General features: G+C 50.5%; 7 protein-coding genes across 7 annotated transcripts; all 7 read left to right on the plus strand.

Moving 5' to 3' along the window:
• Positions 1 to 102: 102 nt before the first annotated feature.
• Positions 103 to 1,682, plus strand: BDV38DRAFT_285227 (zinc-dependent alcohol dehydrogenase; the record flags this gene model as incomplete). The annotated part of the gene is made up of 8 exons (XM_032060442.1): positions 103 to 337; positions 446 to 497; positions 569 to 650; positions 759 to 780; positions 843 to 923; positions 982 to 1,075; positions 1,133 to 1,183; positions 1,241 to 1,682. 8 exons carry the CDS (start codon positions 103 to 105, stop codon positions 1,680 to 1,682), a joined length of 1,059 nt encoding a protein of 352 aa, XP_031911088.1.
• A 1,349-nt stretch (positions 1,683 to 3,031) lies between these two features.
• Positions 3,032 to 6,394, plus strand: BDV38DRAFT_294854 (class I SAM-dependent methyltransferase). The gene is made up of 8 exons (XM_032062590.1): positions 3,032 to 3,305; positions 3,364 to 3,495; positions 3,553 to 3,569; positions 3,619 to 3,950; positions 4,055 to 5,336; positions 5,385 to 5,523; positions 5,579 to 5,781; positions 5,844 to 6,394. The coding sequence occupies exons 1-8, from the start codon at positions 3,045 to 3,047 to the stop codon at positions 5,983 to 5,985; spliced, it is 2,508 nt and encodes an 835-aa protein (XP_031911089.1). The 5' UTR covers positions 3,032 to 3,044; the 3' UTR covers positions 5,986 to 6,394.
• Positions 6,395 to 7,431: 1,037 nt separating this feature from the next.
• On the plus strand, positions 7,432 to 7,779 carry BDV38DRAFT_285229 (uncharacterized protein; the record flags this gene model as incomplete). The annotated part of the gene is made up of 1 exon (XM_032060443.1): positions 7,432 to 7,779. The coding sequence occupies one exon, from the start codon at positions 7,432 to 7,434 to the stop codon at positions 7,777 to 7,779; it is 348 nt and encodes a 115-aa protein (XP_031911090.1).
• An 822-nt stretch (positions 7,780 to 8,601) lies between these two features.
• On the plus strand, positions 8,602 to 10,664 carry BDV38DRAFT_144270 (leucine-rich repeat domain-containing protein). The gene is made up of 2 exons (XM_032051491.1): positions 8,602 to 9,354; positions 9,406 to 10,664. The coding sequence occupies exons 1-2, from the start codon at positions 8,759 to 8,761 to the stop codon at positions 10,334 to 10,336; spliced, it is 1,527 nt and encodes a 508-aa protein (XP_031911091.1). The 5' UTR covers positions 8,602 to 8,758; the 3' UTR covers positions 10,337 to 10,664.
• Positions 10,665 to 10,941: 277 nt separating this feature from the next.
• Positions 10,942 to 12,286, plus strand: BDV38DRAFT_273072 (uncharacterized protein; the record flags this gene model as incomplete). Its single annotated transcript, XM_032057607.1, has 2 exons — positions 10,942 to 12,027; positions 12,095 to 12,286. The coding sequence occupies 2 exons, from the start codon at positions 10,942 to 10,944 to the stop codon at positions 12,284 to 12,286; spliced, it is 1,278 nt and encodes a 425-aa protein (XP_031911092.1).
• An 809-nt stretch (positions 12,287 to 13,095) lies between these two features.
• Positions 13,096 to 15,840, plus strand: BDV38DRAFT_273073 (Diacylglycerol acyltransferase family; the record flags this gene model as incomplete). Its single annotated transcript, XM_032057608.1, has 4 exons — positions 13,096 to 13,649; positions 13,703 to 14,341; positions 14,394 to 14,789; positions 14,856 to 15,840. The coding sequence occupies 4 exons, from the start codon at positions 13,096 to 13,098 to the stop codon at positions 15,838 to 15,840; spliced, it is 2,574 nt and encodes an 857-aa protein (XP_031911093.1).
• Positions 15,841 to 16,527: 687 nt separating this feature from the next.
• On the plus strand, positions 16,528 to 18,432 carry BDV38DRAFT_285233 (uncharacterized protein; the record flags this gene model as incomplete). The annotated part of the gene is made up of 2 exons (XM_032060444.1): positions 16,528 to 17,108; positions 17,163 to 18,432. 2 exons carry the CDS (start codon positions 16,528 to 16,530, stop codon positions 18,430 to 18,432), a joined length of 1,851 nt encoding a protein of 616 aa, XP_031911094.1.
• Between the last annotated feature and the right edge of the window lie 680 nt (positions 18,433 to 19,112).

Here is a 19,112-nt window from a genome sequence, read left to right on the forward strand (position 1 = left end):
ACATAACCAGTCCAGCTCCCATTTATCCCCTCCCTTACATTCATCCACCACCACCCACGGGGTAACTACACCACATTAACCCCACATATCCAACCCCCAACCATGACGACCATCCCCGAAACCCAAACCGCAGCAGTCCTTCCCCCATCCGGCGCAGCTGCCGATGCCCTCCTCCAGATCAAAACAGATCACCCCGTGCCTTCTCCCGGCGAGGGAGAAATTCTCGTCAAGATCGAGTATTCGGGGGTGTGCCATTCGGATGTGCATAGTATTCGCGGGGAAACGCCGATGTTGACTGATGTGGCGGGTCATGAGGGGGTGGGGAGGGTGGTTATGGGTATGTACTTGTCATGTCAACAATACTTGAAATTCCCTGGGGAGACTGGTGGTTTTGGGGTCGCTGTTAGTTGTATAATGATCATGCTAATTTTGTGTTTATTTTTAGTGGGTAATGAGATTGATGAGCAGGAGTGGATTGGGAAGAGGGTTGGAATTAGGTTGGTCTTTCTTGTTTCTTTGGATATAATTGCTATTTGATGGTTTTGTTGGTGTTAACGTGATAGGGTAGATGGCTATACAGTTCCTGTTTGAACTGTGAGATTTGTGCAGTGAATAATACGGCTTGTCCTTATCAGAAAAATGCAGGCGCGGTATGTGATTCCTCTAGTGAAGGTTTTTCTTTCTTTTTTCTTTTTCTTTTAATTTTTTTTTTTCATCGCCTGTTGGGATACATCACGCTGATATGGATCGCGGTGTAGAATGTTCCTGGAACTTTTCAACGTGAGTGAACTTGCCACAGAGCATGCTGTTGGGGTGACATAGCTGATAAACTGCGTTTCAAGAGTATATTGTCAGTCCTGCGATTCATGTCACCAAGATTCCCTCGGAGATTGCACCAGACGTAGCTGCGCCGTTGCTGTGTGGTAAGTTCTATTCTTCGAGAGTACTAGGTTTATTCTATTCGTGCTGAGGCTTCTACAGCGGGAATTGCGATGTACTCGTCGATTATGAAGACGAGGACACGGCCGGGAGATTGGATCGTTCTCCCTGGAGCTGGCGGTGGGCTGGGACATATGTTTGTTGCGCCTGCTGAGATGGATGTGAAACTTTAATCATGCTGATAATCTTCCAGGGGGGTTCAGATTGCAGTCAAGAAAGGACTGAAAGTCATTGCGATTGATAGGTACTGCTTCATCTCTCCGTTGTAGCGATCATTATTCGGCGCTAATACTCTCGATAGTGGCGAAAAGAAAAAGGAGTTGTGCCTTGCTCTCGGAGCTACCGCTTTCTTCGATTACAATGTCGACGATATCGAAAAGGAAGTGAAGAAGCTGACAGGTGGGCTCGGGGCCCACGCGGTAATCTGCACCGCCAATAGTGAACCGGCGTATACGCAGAGTATGCGATTACTTCGCAGCCTTGGGGTTCTGGTTTGTGTGGGTATACCCAGTGTTCCGTTCAGGTTACCGGCGACTCCGTTTGATATGATTGTTAAAGGGTTGACCATTGTTGGAAACTCTGCGGGCACGGCAAAGGAGATGGACGAGTTGATGGAGATGGCTGTCGCGGGTGAGGTGGGAGCACATATTGAGTGCTTTGAACTTGATCAGATCAATGATGTGGTGATGCGACTTGGACGCTCCGAAATTGATGGGAGAGCTGTAGTGAAGATTCCAGAATAGAGAACTTCATAGTTCGCTGGGGCGAGTTGATTGTATCCCTGAATCTCAAAAGTTCCATTGGTAGCCTTCTCATTCCAGCTTGTAATCTGATTCTGGCTACCTATTCAACCTTTGACATAGTGGGGCATGAAGCCCACCAAGTTCGCCCACTAAGAGCGGTACCCAGTATGGGCTTTGCACTCTATTGAGGGCTCCACTTTACTAGTTAGAGGCAGGCTGTCGGACTCTGTCGAGAGCAGAGTGGTACGGAAAATGCGAGATTTCGCTAGCACATTTATTCGTGGCAAAAGATTGGACATTCATCCCGATCGATGGTTTCAATGCGCTTGCTTTGCCACTAGACTCAGCAGGTCTGTGCCCATTTAAGGTAGATTTCGACTCTGCTGAACAAAGTAAAAGAGTGGTCAATTGGATGGTAGAAGTATAAACCCTATATTCTGGTCAGTAGGTCGATAGTACTGGTGCTAGAGTACAGTTTCCCACCCAACTCCGTTCTAATTTTGAAACTTGAACCACGGGGTTCAATTTTCGTCGTCCGAGTTGACCGTCGTGCTCACTTTAAGTGGAAAGGCATATTGAGAGACTGTTCTCATACTGTGATTTTCCCTTGCATCAACGGCGATGGTCGAATGGATCCGCCAGGGGGGGAAGTGTGCCGGCAAGCCGCCCGCTGATTGGCGCAACCGAAGTATGCAACGCAGGAACTCGAACATCATCCGTAATTTGGCTCTCGTTTCTTCCCCACGACTTGCCTCTTCTTTGACTCCCTGATGGCCAGTGCATGTCCACACATGTAGACATACTGCCCTCTGACTTGTCGGTTTCTGCACATGGATCGGATCCCTTTGCGTCGGTGCTCCAGCTCCACGAGCAGATCCCCCGTCGCCCATAGTGGGAGCGTCGTTGCTAAACTTCGACCTAAGAAGATAATGACCCGTTCTTTTTTGGAGTTTAATGTCCTTAGTCGGACTCAATTGCTTCCACGATGATTCGCCTCAGGCCTCGTGGAGCCAATGGAGCTTCGTGAGAGGATCTGCTTTCATCCTCGTCTTCCCGCTGTTATCGATCAAATTCCCCTTTAAGCCGGTGCAGCTTATCACTTGCCACGCCCATGTGTGTCTCTGATAGGACCTCGCATTGCTATCCCTTCGTTTGCATCCGGTCTTTGTAATGGATAGAGGGGCATGGTGGGGCACTAAACCGATGCATTCAACGCCGTTCTCCTGCTGGTGGTCTGGTGGAGGCGTTTGATTCAAGAAGGCCCTCCTTCCTCGTCCTTGGGTCTCTTTCAGCGCCAGATTCATATCTGTCTCTCTCCTTTAACAGGAGATATCAACTTCTCTCCAACCACATCTCAACGCCATGAGCTCCCTAAGTAGTAGCTTAGGCGGTGTCGCGCACCGCATGGACTGGCTCTATGTCTACATCGCCGGCACTGCTTTCCTTGTCTGCGGCTTGGTGGCCGTTGTTCTCTTATTATCCTCTCAGGGACAGAAGGCCGACTTCAACAAAAATGGCGGCCCCTTGACCTATCTGAAGTTTATTTATGCTACATTCCTTAAGCCCCATGACAAAACTGGGACTGGCCAACAGGACGCCCTGGAGAGCTTCTACAAGACACAGGTGCGTGTTTGATAAATCCCACGAGACTTTGTGATCCAATTGCTAAAAAGATAATCAGGCTGGTGCGTACGATGCCACGCGCAAGCGCCTTCTACGTGGCCGAGAGGACATGCTTGGTCTCGTTGCGGCCCAGCTGAAGTTTAAGGCGGAGAACCAAGAATTCAAAGCTGGGAAGGCAGTTTGGGTTGATGTAAGATTATTTCTACCTCTTCAATTACAATTATCTGGGGCGTTGCTGACCATGTAGATTGGTGGTGGTACCGGGTGAGCACAGACGAAATGCCAGTGCTGGTTCGCTCTAACTGTGGTGCAGATACAACATCGAAGCTATGTCGGCTTTCTTACCCGTGAACGAGTTCTTTTCCCATGTCTACCTGGTCGACCTTTCCCCTTCCCTCTGTCAGGTAGCTCGTGAACGATTTGAGCGATTGGGGTGGAAGAACGTCAGTGTCGTCTGTCAAGATGCACGGACGTTCCGCTTGCCGGACGCAGACAGCGTTGACCCACGGGCAAAAACCACACCGGGCGCAGATCTCATTACTATGAGCTACAGTCTGTCGATGATACCCGATTATTATAGCGTCGTTGACTCCCTTCCGGCGCTGTTGAAGCCGTCTGGAGTACTGGGAGTTTGTGACTTCTACGGTAGGTGTCCCCCGATGTTGACTGTTCGCAATGCCAAACTAAAATTAATTTTTTTTTCGTATTGCTATGTTATGGGCAGCATGTAGATGACTAACTTCTTATAGTCCAAAGCATTGTGGATGTCTCGTCCCGCAATTACACCGGGGGTGCCTTCAACCGTCATGTCAACTGGCTGGGCCGGGTGTTCTGGCGTGCTTGGTTTGATGTTGATCGTGTCAGTCTCGAGGCTGCGCGCAGGGATTACTTGGAATATCGGTTTGGGACGGTTGTCTCAGCCAGCGAAAGAAACTACCTCCTCGGAGGAATCCCGTACTACATCTTCGTTGGCTGCCAGAAGGATATCACCTCAAGCCAATCGGGCAGGGAGGCCATTGAGAAACTCGATGCCTCCTTCACTGAATCGCCATACCTTTCTCCTGCGAACCATCGCCAGGAGATGGATAAAGCCATCGAATTCAGCGCACAGGAAGTACGCTCCAAAGCGTACGAATCTGCCGTCATCAACCTGGGCTCCAACCTCCCCCTTCCATCATCTTTCTACCAAAACCACCACTACCGGATATTCTATAATGACCTGCTTCCCAAGCACACGCAGTTTAAGAATGAATACATTTACGCTTTCAACTGGGAGGATCCTCGTGTAGATCACCGTCTGCTTAACATCCAACGAGACGACGTGATCCTGGCAATTACAAGTGCAGGAGACAACATCTTGGACTATCTCCAGAAGAGCCCACGCCGCGTGCATGCTGTTGACTTGAATCCTAACCAGAACCATCTCCTTGAACTCAAGGTTGCAAGCTTCATTGCCCTTGGTCACCGTGATGTCTGGAAGATATTCGGTGAAGGAAAGCACTCCGAATTCCGCCAACTTCTCATCTCGCGACTGAGCCCACACCTCTCAAGCCAAGCATTCCAATACTGGCTTGAGCATGCCCACATATTCACATCCTCTTACAGTCGAGGTCTCTATGAGACTGGAGGCTCACGCCACGCAATTAAGATGGTCCGTTACCTCTTCAAGGTCTTCGGACTTGAAGGCCAAGTCCAGAAACTGTGCGAGGCTCAGACTCTAGCTGAGCAGCGTGAAATCTGGCCACGTATCCGCTCAGTCTTAATGAGCAAGCCTCTTCACTGGGCTGTCGTCGGAACCGAATGGTTTGCTTGGAAGGCCGCGGGCGTGCCTCGTAATCAGCGAAACATGATCATTGACGATTTCTTCAAGCGAAATGGCCTCAACAAAGATATGAAGCAGGCTAAGGACATCAGCGGCCAATCGATTTGGGAATACGTGGTGGATACTCTAGACCCCGTTGTGAAGGACACGTTGATCAGCAACGATAATTACTTCTACTTCCTGTGTCTACAAGGGCAATTCTCCAGAAGGTGAGCTTTCTCGGCGGGCCCAAAAGGCGTTCTGACTAACCGTGACAGATGTCATCCCACCTACCTGTCTCCCAAAGCGCACGTGAAGCTGTCGTCTCCAGGAGCATTTGACGGTCTTCGTATCCACACAGATGAGATTAACGAAGTGATCAAACGGATAACACCGGGCAGCCTAACCATTGCTGTGGTAAGTGTAGCCCCATCAGCTACAGCATGCTCGACTGGACTGACATCCGTCTCAGGTCATGGACTCGATGGATTGGTTCGACCCTGAGGGTAGCGATGCCTCGGTACAAGCACAGAAGCTTAACCACGCTTTGAAAATGGGCGGCCGTATACTGCTCCGTTCGGCTAGTATCGACCCTTGGTACGTGCGACACTTTGAGGAGAACGGCTTTTCTGCGCGACGTGTCGGCGCCCGATTCCCGGGAACATGTATTGACCGGTAAGTTTGACTCTTTTGCGTTTCACGGAGGATTGTGAGAGAAGTAGTACTGACTGAAGTAGGGTGAACATGTATGCCTCGACGTGGATCTGCACCAAGACCAAGGAGCTGGAAACGGTGCGACCAACTGCCGAGCGTTCGATCTCTCTCCTGTCGCTGGATGGGACGGAGAAGAGATCGAGTGTAGAGCACCTTGACCTATAATTACCATTCGCCGATCTACGCTGGTTGTACGAGAATCTATTTTTATACTTATGATTATTACCTCAAATAAAGTTTAGCTCATTGGGCGAGATTCTGCCTGACTAAGAGATGAGGCAGCAGCAGAAGAAAAATTCATACCCTGTGGATTACCAGTTCTCTACCACCAACACAATGTTTGTATGTATCTTTGTAATGAATGAATGAATGACTGTCGATTACCCCGATGAGATGGAGAGTCTCTCAGACAGGAGGCGGTCAAACAGGGGGGGGTCTAGGGTTTGAAGAATGAGATGAAAATGAAACACTCCGGAAACAGTGAAGGTCACAGTAGACGCCAAACTTGTGTTAGGAGTTACCCAATATTTTACAAGAGGTATGTGCAGTTCAATTTATTTCAACAAAAAAAAAAAAAAAAAAAAAAAAGGTGTTACCTGTTGGATTTCCTCGTCCTGTTCGCCACGAAAAGAGCCGGGAGGACATGACCTGAAAGGCAGTGAATCCCCTCCTCCCGTAGCCCTAATTTCTTAATAGTCATCGGTTTAATTAAATGACGGGATTAGAATTTTCTGGTGCCTGACCAACATCTCAGGAACCGAAGCTAATTTGGCTGCAGAGTGAGCGCCCTACCGCCCGTCATCAGCGAATCATTCAAGTCTCAGCCTCGTTCTAGCCCCAACAATCGAACCGCAGCATCGCCAACGCAGTCCCGAATCGGATAACCCACGTCATTCGCCGCTGCGCTGGTCCCTTGAAGACTAAGTTTTGTAATCTATCTATTCTTGGGTGGCTCTTTGACTCCGGCGGTCATGAAAGGAAACACGATGATTTGTTTACCTCTCGTGGGTTCCGAAGGGTAATGCTGGCAGCTGTTCATCTTTCATGGCGACGTGAGACACCGGTCAAGAGCGCATACCTGACAGGGCCGAATGGCCAGTAGACTCATCTAGCCGAGTCCCTTGCACGGTCATCATTGGATGAGATTTGTTTCCCGAATTCTTTTCGCTGAAGGGAAGCGACTGCAGGGAATACGAGCCTATCACCTCGAAGCCACTGTAGAACTCGTGTTTGTGAAACTTAGTCGTCTGTTAATATTTAGGGCTTCTCCTCCCTCTTCTTCCTTGCTGCAAACCCTGCACATCGTTTTTACCTTTCGTACCCATTACGGTCTTTAGCCCTAGAGCAGCGCTCTCCCACACTCATTGCGATAGTATCAGCTATACTTTTCTTTGCAAACGTCACTCTTTAACCCCCGCTTGCCTACCCGATCCTTCAAGTTTGCGCCACATCCAATCTCGCCGCAAACTCTTCCAATTTTTTGCAGATATATCATTGACTGCATTGCGATATCTATCAGCTCAATCCTTCTTTCGAGTTTCTACAGGCCTTTCGCCATTCCCTTGTCGCATACCTGATTTTCTATAGCCACTCAGCCTGAGCGCCGAAAGAATGAAGGTCACCACTATCGCATCCGTTCTCTGCCTCGCTGCGACCCAGCTTGTCGCTGCCGACACCGTCGTCACCTCAACGGCGACAAATACGATCACCCAAACGGTTTACCGTGTTACTGCTGAAACCGCCGCTGAGAGCCTGTCTGCCACTCCTCTCAGCTCTTCCCCAAGCCCTACAGGCTCTGTGGCCTCCAGCTATGCGCACCACGCTAGTACTACGCCGACTAGCTCAACCAACACAGCTAGTCCATCAGCTACTTTGAACTCCGCTGCTGGAACCTTCGATGCCAGCATGCCCGTTGCGCTTGCTGCTGGCTCTATGGCTCTCCTGTTGAGCTACCTGTGATCAAGCTCAACATTTCCATAATCTGACAGCGGTACCCTCGTTGCGATTCTGTGAGACTGTCAGCGATCAGCCACGATCTTTCCGGATACCGGGACTGGCTATAGCGATTGCTGGAGGCTCATCACTGGCAGATAGATCCTTTCTTTTTCTTCTTCTATCCGTTCTCATTACTTCTGTGATACCTCTCTTCTTGAAAAATTTTCTTTCCTTTTCTTCTTCCAAAGGTTTGTCTAGAAGCTGACGACAATTTGGAAGAAGCTGGGTGTTAAGGATACATGGACGTGCTGATATACCCCTTATGACTGCGATGGTGTTTGATACCCTTGGTAATGGGCTATGGCGGGTGTGTTCTTGCAATCAGTTCGCTGCTTGCGAAATAATCGATCCAAATACTGCCGGCTACACACTATGGGACTGCATCGTTGTTGTTACCGATGTAGATAGGTCGATTGATATTGAAATGAACGTACTGGCGGACTCTACATATTTTATTTTTCTTTTTCAATGCTTACTTCGAGTAGAGTCTAGACTACAGGAATGTAACATAGTGATTAGGGCGCGGACGATCCCATCAGATAAAAGAAGCCGAGCCGAGTGGGCTGTTATCAGTAGCGCCTCTGATTGGCGGGTCGCGTGGAGGACGCGTGCCAGGCATTGCAAGTAAACAGTCAACCGTTCGTCCAACCCATTGAATCCACTGAAGTCACTTCCCGTCAGACGGATCTGCATTCTTTCGGACACAATGGATCCGGTGCGCAGCCGGTGATGTGATCCAATCTGCGAGCCAAAAAAAAAAAAAAAAAAACGGTGTCGTCTGCGCATATACTTCTCTTGTCCATTGAACCCCCTCATCTCGTTCCCACAAGACACGCGCCACCTGCATTTAAAATAGTGCCACGACCACACGTTCTTTCCCGTCCTCCGTCTGGTTTTTCCGGCACAGAAACGTGCCAACCAGTGACAGCTTTCGTCTGACATCATGGATAACGAAGTCCCTCTACCCCCGCCCCGGCGCATCCGGCATCGCTCCCCAACGAAAACCCCCGTCGCGTCTGGCTCGTCGCTTCGCAAGACGTATCAGCTCTCGCGCTTTGATGATCGTTCCAGCCAGCCGTCGAGTGACCCCGCGCTCTTTTCGAGTGATGATATCCCGGCGTCTGGTCTAGAGAACTATCATGCGCCTGGCCCCTCCGGGAGCAGGAAACGACGATATCGCGGCACTTGGTGGGGCGAGATGGTGAAGGATCCGAAGCGGAAGAGGGCGGATTTCAAGGAGAAGCGACATGTGGATAGCGGTGTATGGATGGGCAGCGATGAATCCGGGGCGGATTCCCTGTTGCCATCGGAAGATCCATCCATGTGGGGCGAGGAGTTGCTGAAGGATACAAATAATTCTACAGGAACAGGGAGCGGGGCTGATATCCCTATGCGTGATAGCGATCGGTGGACGGCACAAGGTCAGCCATGGACGCAGCGGAGTGGTCTGAAAAAGGTCGAGGAGCCCAAAGAGCATCAGGCGGCACGGAATATTGTCAACGAATGCTTGGAAAGTGGACAGGATAGCGTCGACTTAAGGTGAGTTGGTTTATCCATGGCTACTGTGCTCAACAGGCTAATACCTCGCAGCAATTGTTATCTAAGAATTCTCCCTCCTGGCTTGCTGCGGCCTTTGCAGCATCTCACTAAACTCCCTGCTATCATCGAACCTCCCATCACCGAAGATGTCTACAGCTCCTTACAACCCTTCCTGCGTTTATTCCTTACCGGCAATTCTCTGCAATCAGTGCCTGGAGAACTGTTCGAGCTTGGCTCCCTAAAAGTCCTTAGTCTTCGCTATAACAAACTGACGGAGATCCCGCCAGCGATAAGAAAGTTGACCTTGTTGCAAGAAGTTAATCTTGCCGTCAATCGCCTGCAATACCTTCCATGGGAGCTGCTGTGGCTGATCAAGAAGGGTGACCTGAAACATATGGTAGTCCGGCCCAACCCGCTCATGCAGATTCACGAGGCAGAGATTGCCCAGTGGCATTCGCCGGAGGGCACCGAACTGGACTCATCAGAGGGAACATTGAAGCTTTGTGACTACGAGGGCCCAGCGCCCGAGGAAGCGTGGGCTCCGATCCACGTTGCCACCGGCCCTGTCCGTCGATTTAACATGGAGGGCATGCCGGTCGATGCTCCAGCTAGCGGCTTGAGCGCTAGTCAACCGAATCAACAAGAATCCCGGGTTCCATCCCTACGTGAAATATCTCTTCTGGCGTGCACCCGGTCGACCTTCTTTGACCAGGTCTCAGATGAAGAGATGGCTGACTATCCTGGCTTGATACTCCGCCTGCTCCGACAGGCGAAGGAAGTTTGGAGCGGTGGTGGCCGGTCATGCTCGGTGTGCCACCGGAGCTTTGTGCTTGCTCGCACTGAGTGGATTGAATGGTGGGACTGCAGTACATATGAAAGTGGACTCAAAGGGCCACGCTGTCCGGGCGACAAACTCCGTCCCCTCCCTTTCCGCCGACTAGGTTGCAGCTGGGCCTGCGTGCCGAACGCCGAGGCGGATTGACAGTCTCAGGAAGACATGCAGCCGTGAGAGGAGTAGTGCTGATAATTCGGGGCTCGATGCTGTTGTACAGATATATGTCTTGGGCGGGCAATATTTCTAAATGCCCAGTATAGTGTTCGGGTCGTCTATTTACATCGGGTGTATAACTACCTCATTTTCTGACACACCTAATTGCTCGATGGGGTAAAAGTAACCAACAATGGACCGCAATATAAGCCATTAAGTAGACAGATTCACATTGACACCCGGTGTCATGGAGAATACCCAGCCATGCTCTACTGCATCCTACACCACGGATACATAAGATTCGCCTCTAGACCTCGACCGAGTTCCTCTGATTCGTGCAATCCACAGCCCAAGATGAGGGGAACCCTGCCTAGACATTCTAGGCAAAAAAAAAAAAAAGACAAGAATGACAACCGGAGAATCTCATTCCTGGACGTTATGTTTAGCTCCATTTCTCCGCAAAGATCCCCGCACTATTTCTCGGCCACAAAGACGGGGTAAGAGTCAAGACCACAGATATCATTCATATATGAATAAAGCCATCCCTAGAATAAATGAACTCAATTGACTCCTCCCTAATCAAACATACACACACCAAAATGACCATCAACCCAGACTCCCAATCCCTCCCCACAGCCGCCCAAATCCCCCTCCAAAACTTCCATCTCCCTCCATTCCCCACCGAAGCAGCCAACCTCAAACACCTAACCCTAACATCCGACATCAAACCAACCGACTACGCAGACCTCCTCTCCACCCCTCTATCCCAGGACGCAATACCACCTACTCTACCCCGGGGAATCGAATCCCTAACCCTAGAACTCTTCTCCCTAGGCTATCCAGCCCCCTTCCTCACAAAACTCGGAAAAGCCCTCCCCAACCTCAAAGACCTGACTCTATATTCCCATCTCATTGACGGCGTAAGCGATTCCTCCCGCCGCGACGCAGGGGATTTCATCCACGATGTCCTGACCGGGTCAAAAGATGGGGGGCTACGAGAACTCCATCTCCTGGACCTATTCTGCCGAAAAGGCTTCATCTCAGGAATCGGGGACATTCTACTCGACCTGAGTAGTATTGAAGACGATTCGAAATCCCAAAGCGCATTACGCTTCCTGGAAGTCTCGTATACGTATCGGGGCCATTCGGATGGGGAATTCTTGTCTCGGATTCCGGTGGATGAGTTACCGAACTTGCTTGTTGGGGGGTTGGTTGCTGTTTCGTTGAGGTTGGAGGCGACTACTCCTACTACTCCTGCTGGTGCCGGTGGTGGTTCTGATACTGGGTTGGAGAGGGTGCCTGATGATCCGGCTGATGTGGATGAGAATGGGGAGCGGGTTGGGAGGAAGCCGGAGGGGATTGTACCGGTTGGGTCTGGGGATGAGGGGACTAGGCTTTTGGTGGAGAGGCTGGTTGGGACTGGAACTGGAATTGGAACTGCAGAAGAGGTGGAGTCTGACTCTGAATCTGGGTTGAGGATGCTGGATTGTACGCTCTATACCTTGTCGCTTAAGCAGCTGGGAGGGGTACTGGGGCGGCAGAGACGGTTGGCTGTTCTCAGTGTTAGTGTTCTTGTCTCTGAGGGAGATGATGCGAAGCGGGAATTATTGGACACTTTGAAATTGGGGGGTGAGGAGCTTGAGGTTGTGGAGGTTGTGGGGGTTCCTGGATCGGAGTGGAAGGATGTAAGTTTCTTTCTTATTTGCGTGATGGTTTGTGTTATTATGGTTGATGTGGCTAATGTCGATCTAGGTTGGGGACTCTGTGAAGACTGGAGACCTCTTCCGGGATGCGTTTCCTTCGTCGTCTGATATGTTGGATCTTGCTACTGCTTTGCCGCGTTTGGAGAGCTTTTCGATGACTATTTTGAGGGCGCCGGCCTTTGGGTCTGTTTCTTGGGTAAAGAAGGATGGTAAATGGGTGGATGGCACTGGACAGCCGTAGGAGGGCCGGGTAGGATATCATCGTAGGGGAGTAGCCCTCGGGCATTTGCCCAGACGGTAGATACAGCGCAACAAATACCATGTTGAGGTCTCTATTCAGCGAGTGAAATTGTAGAATATTTGAGACGCAGAAGCTGCTACTGGCCTTTGCGCGAGCGAGAGACTTGGTCAGAAGACTCGAACATAGGACCTACGTGGAGGTGATATAGCGGTCCTTATCTATCCCAGGACGATATACAGATCCCCAGTATCTAGAGCCGGTTAATTGGAGATACGATCCATATTACCCGGTTCTACTTGATTTTGATTTTCTATTTTTCAATTCTTTGCTTTTCTTCCATGATCAACTTGCTACCCCTAGTCTGATAAAGTTTTGGCTAGATGAGCTCGAATCAACTCGAGGATCATCATACGATTTGGAATCATACTCTGTTCCAAGGGACGTAATATCACGCGAAGGATTAGTTCAAGATTGATTCTTGGCAGGAAATCCCGATGTTTGGGCGGATTTGGAGGCTGGGTGGACTCAGAAACCAGAAGGGAGTTAGGGCCCAAATTTGGTGTTCCGGACATAGCGATCGACGTCAATTCGCTGGACCTTAGTTTTGAGTCAATCCGGCCTTGGACTTGGCAATTAACCCTAATCTCAAACGATGTTTTGGATTTCCCCTGTATGTGTTAAAAGGATTTATTATATATGATCATCTGTCACAGGGTTGTATGTCTTCTCTCCTGTCACCCGGCGTTGATTCCTCATGTATTATTTGGAAACCCCGACTCTCCTTCTACACTCATTGTTTCCCCCTTATGATGGCTAGTAATCAGCGCATAAGTGTGCTGTTTCTCGCAAATAGCGAGCATGGCCAAACAAACATTATTCTGGCGATTACGCACGAGCTGCTGGTGCGAGGAGATATAGACGTGCATATTGGCTCCTTCCCTGCCCTTGAGCGACGCATTGACAAGCTCTTGACTGATAATGCCTCTGCGTATGATGGATCATTCCGGTCGCGGATTCACTTCCATCCTATTAGAGGACCTTCAAATACGGATGTCTTTATTCGCACGGGGAAGCGGGGCGCTTTCCATCCTCCTGGATACCATGGAGCGGTACTTGGGTTCCAGTCTCTGTGTGAAGACATCTGGGGTTGGACGGAAGAGGAATACGTAGATATCTACAACTGTTGCGTGGAGATCATTCAGACCATTCAGCCGTCAGTCGTCGCGGCCGACTTCTTCTTTCTCCAAGGAAGAGATGCTGCATATAATACGGGGTATACCGCGATTTTGATCAATACGACATCCCTCACTCACATCGTTCTTGGATTGCAGCCACAGTCCGCTGCGTTGTGGAAGTACCCCCTGTGAGTTAATGCGCTCAACATCTCAGAAACTGCAACAACTAACTACGAACCAGGCCGGGGACAGGATTTCCATACCCTCTCCCATGGCATCTAATCCCACTCAATGCCCTTGCTGTGATCAAAACGGCGAAGATGTACCATGGAAGTGGGCGGCGGCGTGAGATTCGCGAATGGAGAATTCGGCACAAGATCCATGGTCGGTTTCCGTTTGCTGATGCCTGGAGGCCCGACCGGTTCCATCTTTCCCCAGCGCTGAAAGAGCTTGACTGGCCCATGGATGTGCCCGATAATATTCTTCCCTGTGGGCCGATTTTACTTCCCACGGCTTCAGTCCACAAACAGGACCGCGAACTGGCAAGTTGGCTGCAGAAAGCGCCGACTATCTTGGTGAATCTTGGAACGCTATATGCGCCCGATCCCAAGGTTGCAGAGAATATTGCGACAGGCCTCAAGCTCTTCCTTGAGACTTGGAAGGGCGAGAGAGTTCAGATCCTATGGAAGCTCCCCAAACACCCGCATGATGAGGATGATGTATTCATCCGGTCTATCGAGCCGCTGAGACAGGAGACTGAGACTGATCGTGTTCGTATCCACCCCTGGTTCTCCGTTGAGCCCATGGCCATGCTTCAAACAGGGCAGATTGCTTGCTCCGTTCACCACGGTGGAGCGAACTCGTGGTATGAGGCCATCCAGTGAGTCCTCCTTCGCCTACGCTCCGGACCGGGTAACAGCTAACAGGTATAGAAATGGCGTTCCCCATGTGGTTCTACCGGCATGGCAGGATTGCTATGAGAATGCCGCCCGAGCGGAGTGGCTGGGAATTGGGGTGTATGGCAACAAAGCCCGTGCCCCGAATATCAGTGGCCGAGAGTTAAGCAATGCACTTTTAAAGGTCATGGGTAATCGCTCATATAAACAAAAAGCGCTTGATCTTGCCAAACTGTGTCAGAAAAAGGAAGGACGTGTGGCCGGTGCGGAAAAGATCGTCGAGTTGGCGCACAATCCGGAGTTGATGGCTATGCACATCCCGGATGTGAAGATTGACGATCCTCAGTGTCAGCTCAGCGAAGTTCGAAACCGTTCTGGAATGGTTCTCCAGTCGGTCCAGTTGCCTCAGCCGGAAGGCAAACCAACGGTCAAGTATATCTCCCCAACCGTATCACCATTCCTGTTCAACCCAGTTGGAACTAATTTCATGAGTGACAGGCCCTTCCTCAATGACCTTGCAGAGGCAGCACTGATGACTGCCCTTTGCAATACCTGGTTCATCCTACCCTTGCTTGGATATTCGCTTCTCCTGGTTGCCCGTTTGCGATTTCTGATTCTGTTTTACATCATCTATATCAAGTATTTTGCCAAAGCACATGAAGCGGGCACCCTTCCTCTGCGAAACGACACCTTCCGGACTTGTTGGATCTGGAAAATCTTTGTATCTTACTTCCCCCTGCGGCTCTATCGTTCGGTTCCTCTCTCTCCACGGAGGAAGTATATTTTTGGCTACCATCCCCATGGTGTCGCTATTCGAGGAGCTGTCGGCGCATTCGCCGCAGACGTGGCCGGCTTTTCTCAACTCTTCCCGGGGATTACCAATACCCTGTTGATGAAGGATAGCGTGTTCTATCAGCCACTGCTTCGAGAATATCTTCTCTCCGCCGGGCTCAGTGGTGTCTCCCGAAAATCATGCATTCGGCATCTAACACGGGGAGGTCATGACGGTCGGGGCATGGGCCGTGCCATTACCATCACTGTGGGAGGAAGTCGTGAATACAACGTCGCTCGACCCGGCACCATGGAGGTCGTGATCAAGATTCGCAAGGGTTTTATCCGGGTCGCCGTGGAAACTGGCGCCGACATCGTGCCGGTGGTCGCGTTTGGGGAGAATGAGATCTTCGACCGCGTGGACGTCCGATCAAAATCCGTGCTTAGATACGCCGCACGATTGTGGGAATGGTTTGTTGGCCACCAAGTGGCATTTTCCCTTGGCCGGTTTAACATCTTTTGCCCTTATCGTCAGCCGTTGAATGTTGTCGTCGGCCATCCCATTCCCGTTACTCAACAACGATGGGACCCGGACGAGAAATATATCGATCAGTTACACCAGCAATACATGAGAGAGTTGGAGAGGCTGTGGCATAATTGGAAGGACACCTTTGGAACTGACCAGTCCGTGAGGTTCGAGGTGGTGGAATAATTTTGGCGTTGATCTGTATCATAATCTCTTACTACGCTCGGACATTTTCTCCCCCTGTGAAATTGCCATTCTGCCTCCCAACCTATTTGAGCCTATTAAAGCTTCAACCCATGATACATTAGCGCCATGACCAAGACGTCGTTATTGGTTGAATCGTATGTCTTGAAGAGCCCGACTGGGGCCGTGGGGCGAGTCAGGATCGGATCCTTCCTGGTTTTGGTGAAGACAACCAACTTAGGGTTATTTTTTTCTTTCCCACTGCTCAGACTGCCTTGTCAGGGTACTTGACCAGGCTGTGTTTTTTTTTTTAAGGTTTCAGGCGTACCATGGTAAGCGAGGCTAGGAATGCATTCAATTCATTTTAGGTCGCGTGGTGGAGTCCAAAAAGAAGCTTTGGGGACAAGATTAATTAGTGTGCGGAATCTATCAATACGAAGAAATCAAAACACTCAACATAGCCTCAAAATCATAACCACTTTGGCCCCCACGTCAGCCTCAAAAATGACCAACAAAACAACCACAACAAGCGCTAGGATTCTTCTCTCTCCCCCTTTTTCCCTCTCAGGCCTCGAGACGTTGGGCTCGTTGGGCTTTTGCAATAAAACCTATACGGGTCCCCCGGCATTATACCTCCGTCCGCATATACACTTCCCTCATCTATATCTCCAGTGAGCTATTTGCCTTCTCATGGCAAAAGCAGACCGCAAGACGCCACTTGAGGGCGCTTCGATTCCACTAGGCAGTTCTCCAAGTGACAATGGTGCTTCGTCGTCGAGGAATACAAACCATGCGGTGGTAATTGCGTGGAGTTCTTTCGTGGTCACGATTCCCATCCTCGCATTAACGGTGGCATTCCTGGTGCTAGTATTCAAGTATCGTGTGAGCCATGGAGATGCTCCGTTTGAGAGCCTCCGCACGTCTGCGGTGAATGACGAAGCCAGCGCGCTTTATGTCAATATGAATTCCAGTATCCTCCTGTTCTTAGCTTCCTGGGCGAGCTCGGTGGCTACGATGCTGTCGGGGTTTATGTTAACCCTCGCCTCGTTTCCCATCGCCCGTCGATTCTTTCAAGATGTCCAGAGCTCTCGGTTAAATCGCCTGCCGACCCCATACCAATTGGCACTGACCTTGAAGTTTCTGGATGGAAGCACTCTCGCTGCAATCTGGGGTTGGGTCGTCTATCTCATTTCATGGAGAAAGAAACGGGCACCGCTGACACCTCCTTTGACCGCCGCTTCATCGGTTGCGTTACTTGCAACACTTCTTGGGTAAGTCTGTCCAATCTTCTGCAGGTGGCTGGAGATATTCTGACATCCGGAGAGGTTGCTTGTTACCGTAGGGGACACCTGGCTGCACCTGACCACCACCACCGTGGCATTCACTCAAGTCAAGCCGGTCACCAACCAGTCAAACTATGGTTTTGGACTCATACCCGAGTGTCTTACGAGCAACAACTCAGTGGCAGCGCAGAGCGGAGAGCAAATTTTATGTAGCGTTTCACTAGCGGTGACCGGCAGCTTCCTGAGAAACGGAACGACCTCACTCGGGGTGCTGAACGACATGTCCGACCTGGCGACCGTCTCCACATATACCGACCCACAGGCGAACAAGTACACCTTTCTGCAAGCACCGGAAGGGGCATCACTGTCCAACCGAGACTATACAGCGAAAACCTACGGAGCGAGGACACAATGTGAACTGATCTCGACCAAGTGTAAACTGAAAAACAACGCGGCGATCGTCACGTACAACTGCTCCAGTGACTTCGCCGGGAGCTTCACTCAAACGGGCATGAAATCGGCATTCTTCACCAACGCCAGCATGGCTGAAGACATGAGTCAAAGTATGTACAACACGGGTGTGGGCAACCCATACTACTTTGCGGCGGCCGACATCATGAGTCTGGCCGGTGGAGAAGCACCGAACTCGACCGAGTTTCTCAAGAGTCTCCATGGCCCATATGCCTACATCCTGGGCTGCAACACGACAATCTACGACATTGAGTACGATCGGGTGAACAACACCATCACCCGTTTTGTACCCACGATCAGCAACACCTCTGCCAGCAACGTCTGGCAAACGAGCATTTCTCACCTGAACAACTGGTATCCCACGATTGAGCAGACGGCGGGAGCAGCCATTTTGAGTGGCTCAGCCCAGGTATTTGTCGACAAGATCGCCGAGGCCTTTAGTAAAGTCACTATCGCTCTGGGGGCCGACGCGGTCGATGCACGACCAGCAATCGCGGCACAGGATCGAGTGTCATTCCTCGTGGCGCGGCTCCCGAAGGCTCCGCTCATCACGTTGGTCGTGGTTAGTTTCTTATACGTGCTCTGCGGTTTGATTTTCGCCGTCCTCGCCATGGTGGCGGTTCGACATAAGATCCCTGATATTCAAGCCCGCATGAGCATCGCTGGCCTGGTGGCAGATCGATTTGGGGACCCGTCTTCCTGGAGTAAGAACACCAGTGTGGATGAGATGTTCGACGAGTATTCTGGGAAGTCGGAGAAACGCGTTGCGATTGAATCGCCGGATCTTGATGGCGCGCATCGATTCACAACCCGGACATTGGAACCGACTGTGGTTCACTAATGGGCCCGGTAGATAGATATTCCCATAGGATCGAATCAAACTATGGGTACATAGCTAGCTAAGGCTTCAAGAATACATAATGTTTATCTTGTATGATTTCTTCCTTCTATTCTCCTTCGCGGATCTACTGGTCGCTGGCATGGGGGCTCAGTGTCTTATAAAGTATGTACTGGTATTGGGTATCAAAATCTTCATACAAGGATGTCGATCATTTGTGCGTTATTATGTCGTTCTGCTGTACGCACAAGTCAACGTGACGCTTCACTGTCTGGCAGCTAGCCTGGATGTAGAGCGAAGAGCCAGATCTAGAGTACCATTGCCAAGAGATAACATCCCCTGGACCTTTCTAGGTATGTCCTACCATCCTCTATCATATATAGAAGTGGACCATGGATATCAAGCATGTCTTGGCGAGATTCCCCTTGACACAAAGCGATGCATCTGCAAGAGCAGCAAAACATGTCTCTATGAATGAGTGACATATTCTACGTGCCAAGGGTGAAACTTTTGAGCACGGTGGCAACAGAATGGACTCTGCTCGCAGATCCTTTCCTGATAGAAATGACGTGAGAGGGAGTCGTTATTGGAAAGTCGTCCGAAGATAAGGTTAAACTGGATCCCCGGTTTCCTGGTCCAACAGCCCCAGGATTTCCCCGTTTTCTCCCCCATGGAGTGGCTGC

Source organism: Aspergillus pseudotamarii (assembly GCF_009193445.1).
Source record: "Aspergillus pseudotamarii strain CBS 117625 unplaced genomic scaffold BDV38scaffold_47, whole genome shotgun sequence".
Taxonomy (NCBI): domain Eukaryota; kingdom Fungi; phylum Ascomycota; class Eurotiomycetes; order Eurotiales; family Aspergillaceae; genus Aspergillus; species Aspergillus pseudotamarii.

Coding starts and splice junctions, on each gene's coding strand:
- BDV38DRAFT_294854 (XM_032062590.1), top strand. CDS start 3,045: ATGAGCTCCCTAAGTAGTAGCTTAGGCGGTGTCGCGCACCGCATGGAC. Junction 3,951..4,054: donor GGGAGTTTGTGACTTCTACG/GTAGGTGTCCCC, acceptor AACTTCTTATAG/TCCAAAGCATTGTGGATGTC. Junction 5,337..5,384: donor CAAGGGCAATTCTCCAGAAG/GTGAGCTTTCTC, acceptor TAACCGTGACAG/ATGTCATCCCACCTACCTGT.
- BDV38DRAFT_144270 (XM_032051491.1), top strand. CDS start 8,759: ATGGATAACGAAGTCCCTCTACCCCCGCCCCGGCGCATCCGGCATCGC. Junction 9,355..9,405: donor CAGGATAGCGTCGACTTAAG/GTGAGTTGGTTT, acceptor AATACCTCGCAG/CAATTGTTATCTAAGAATTC.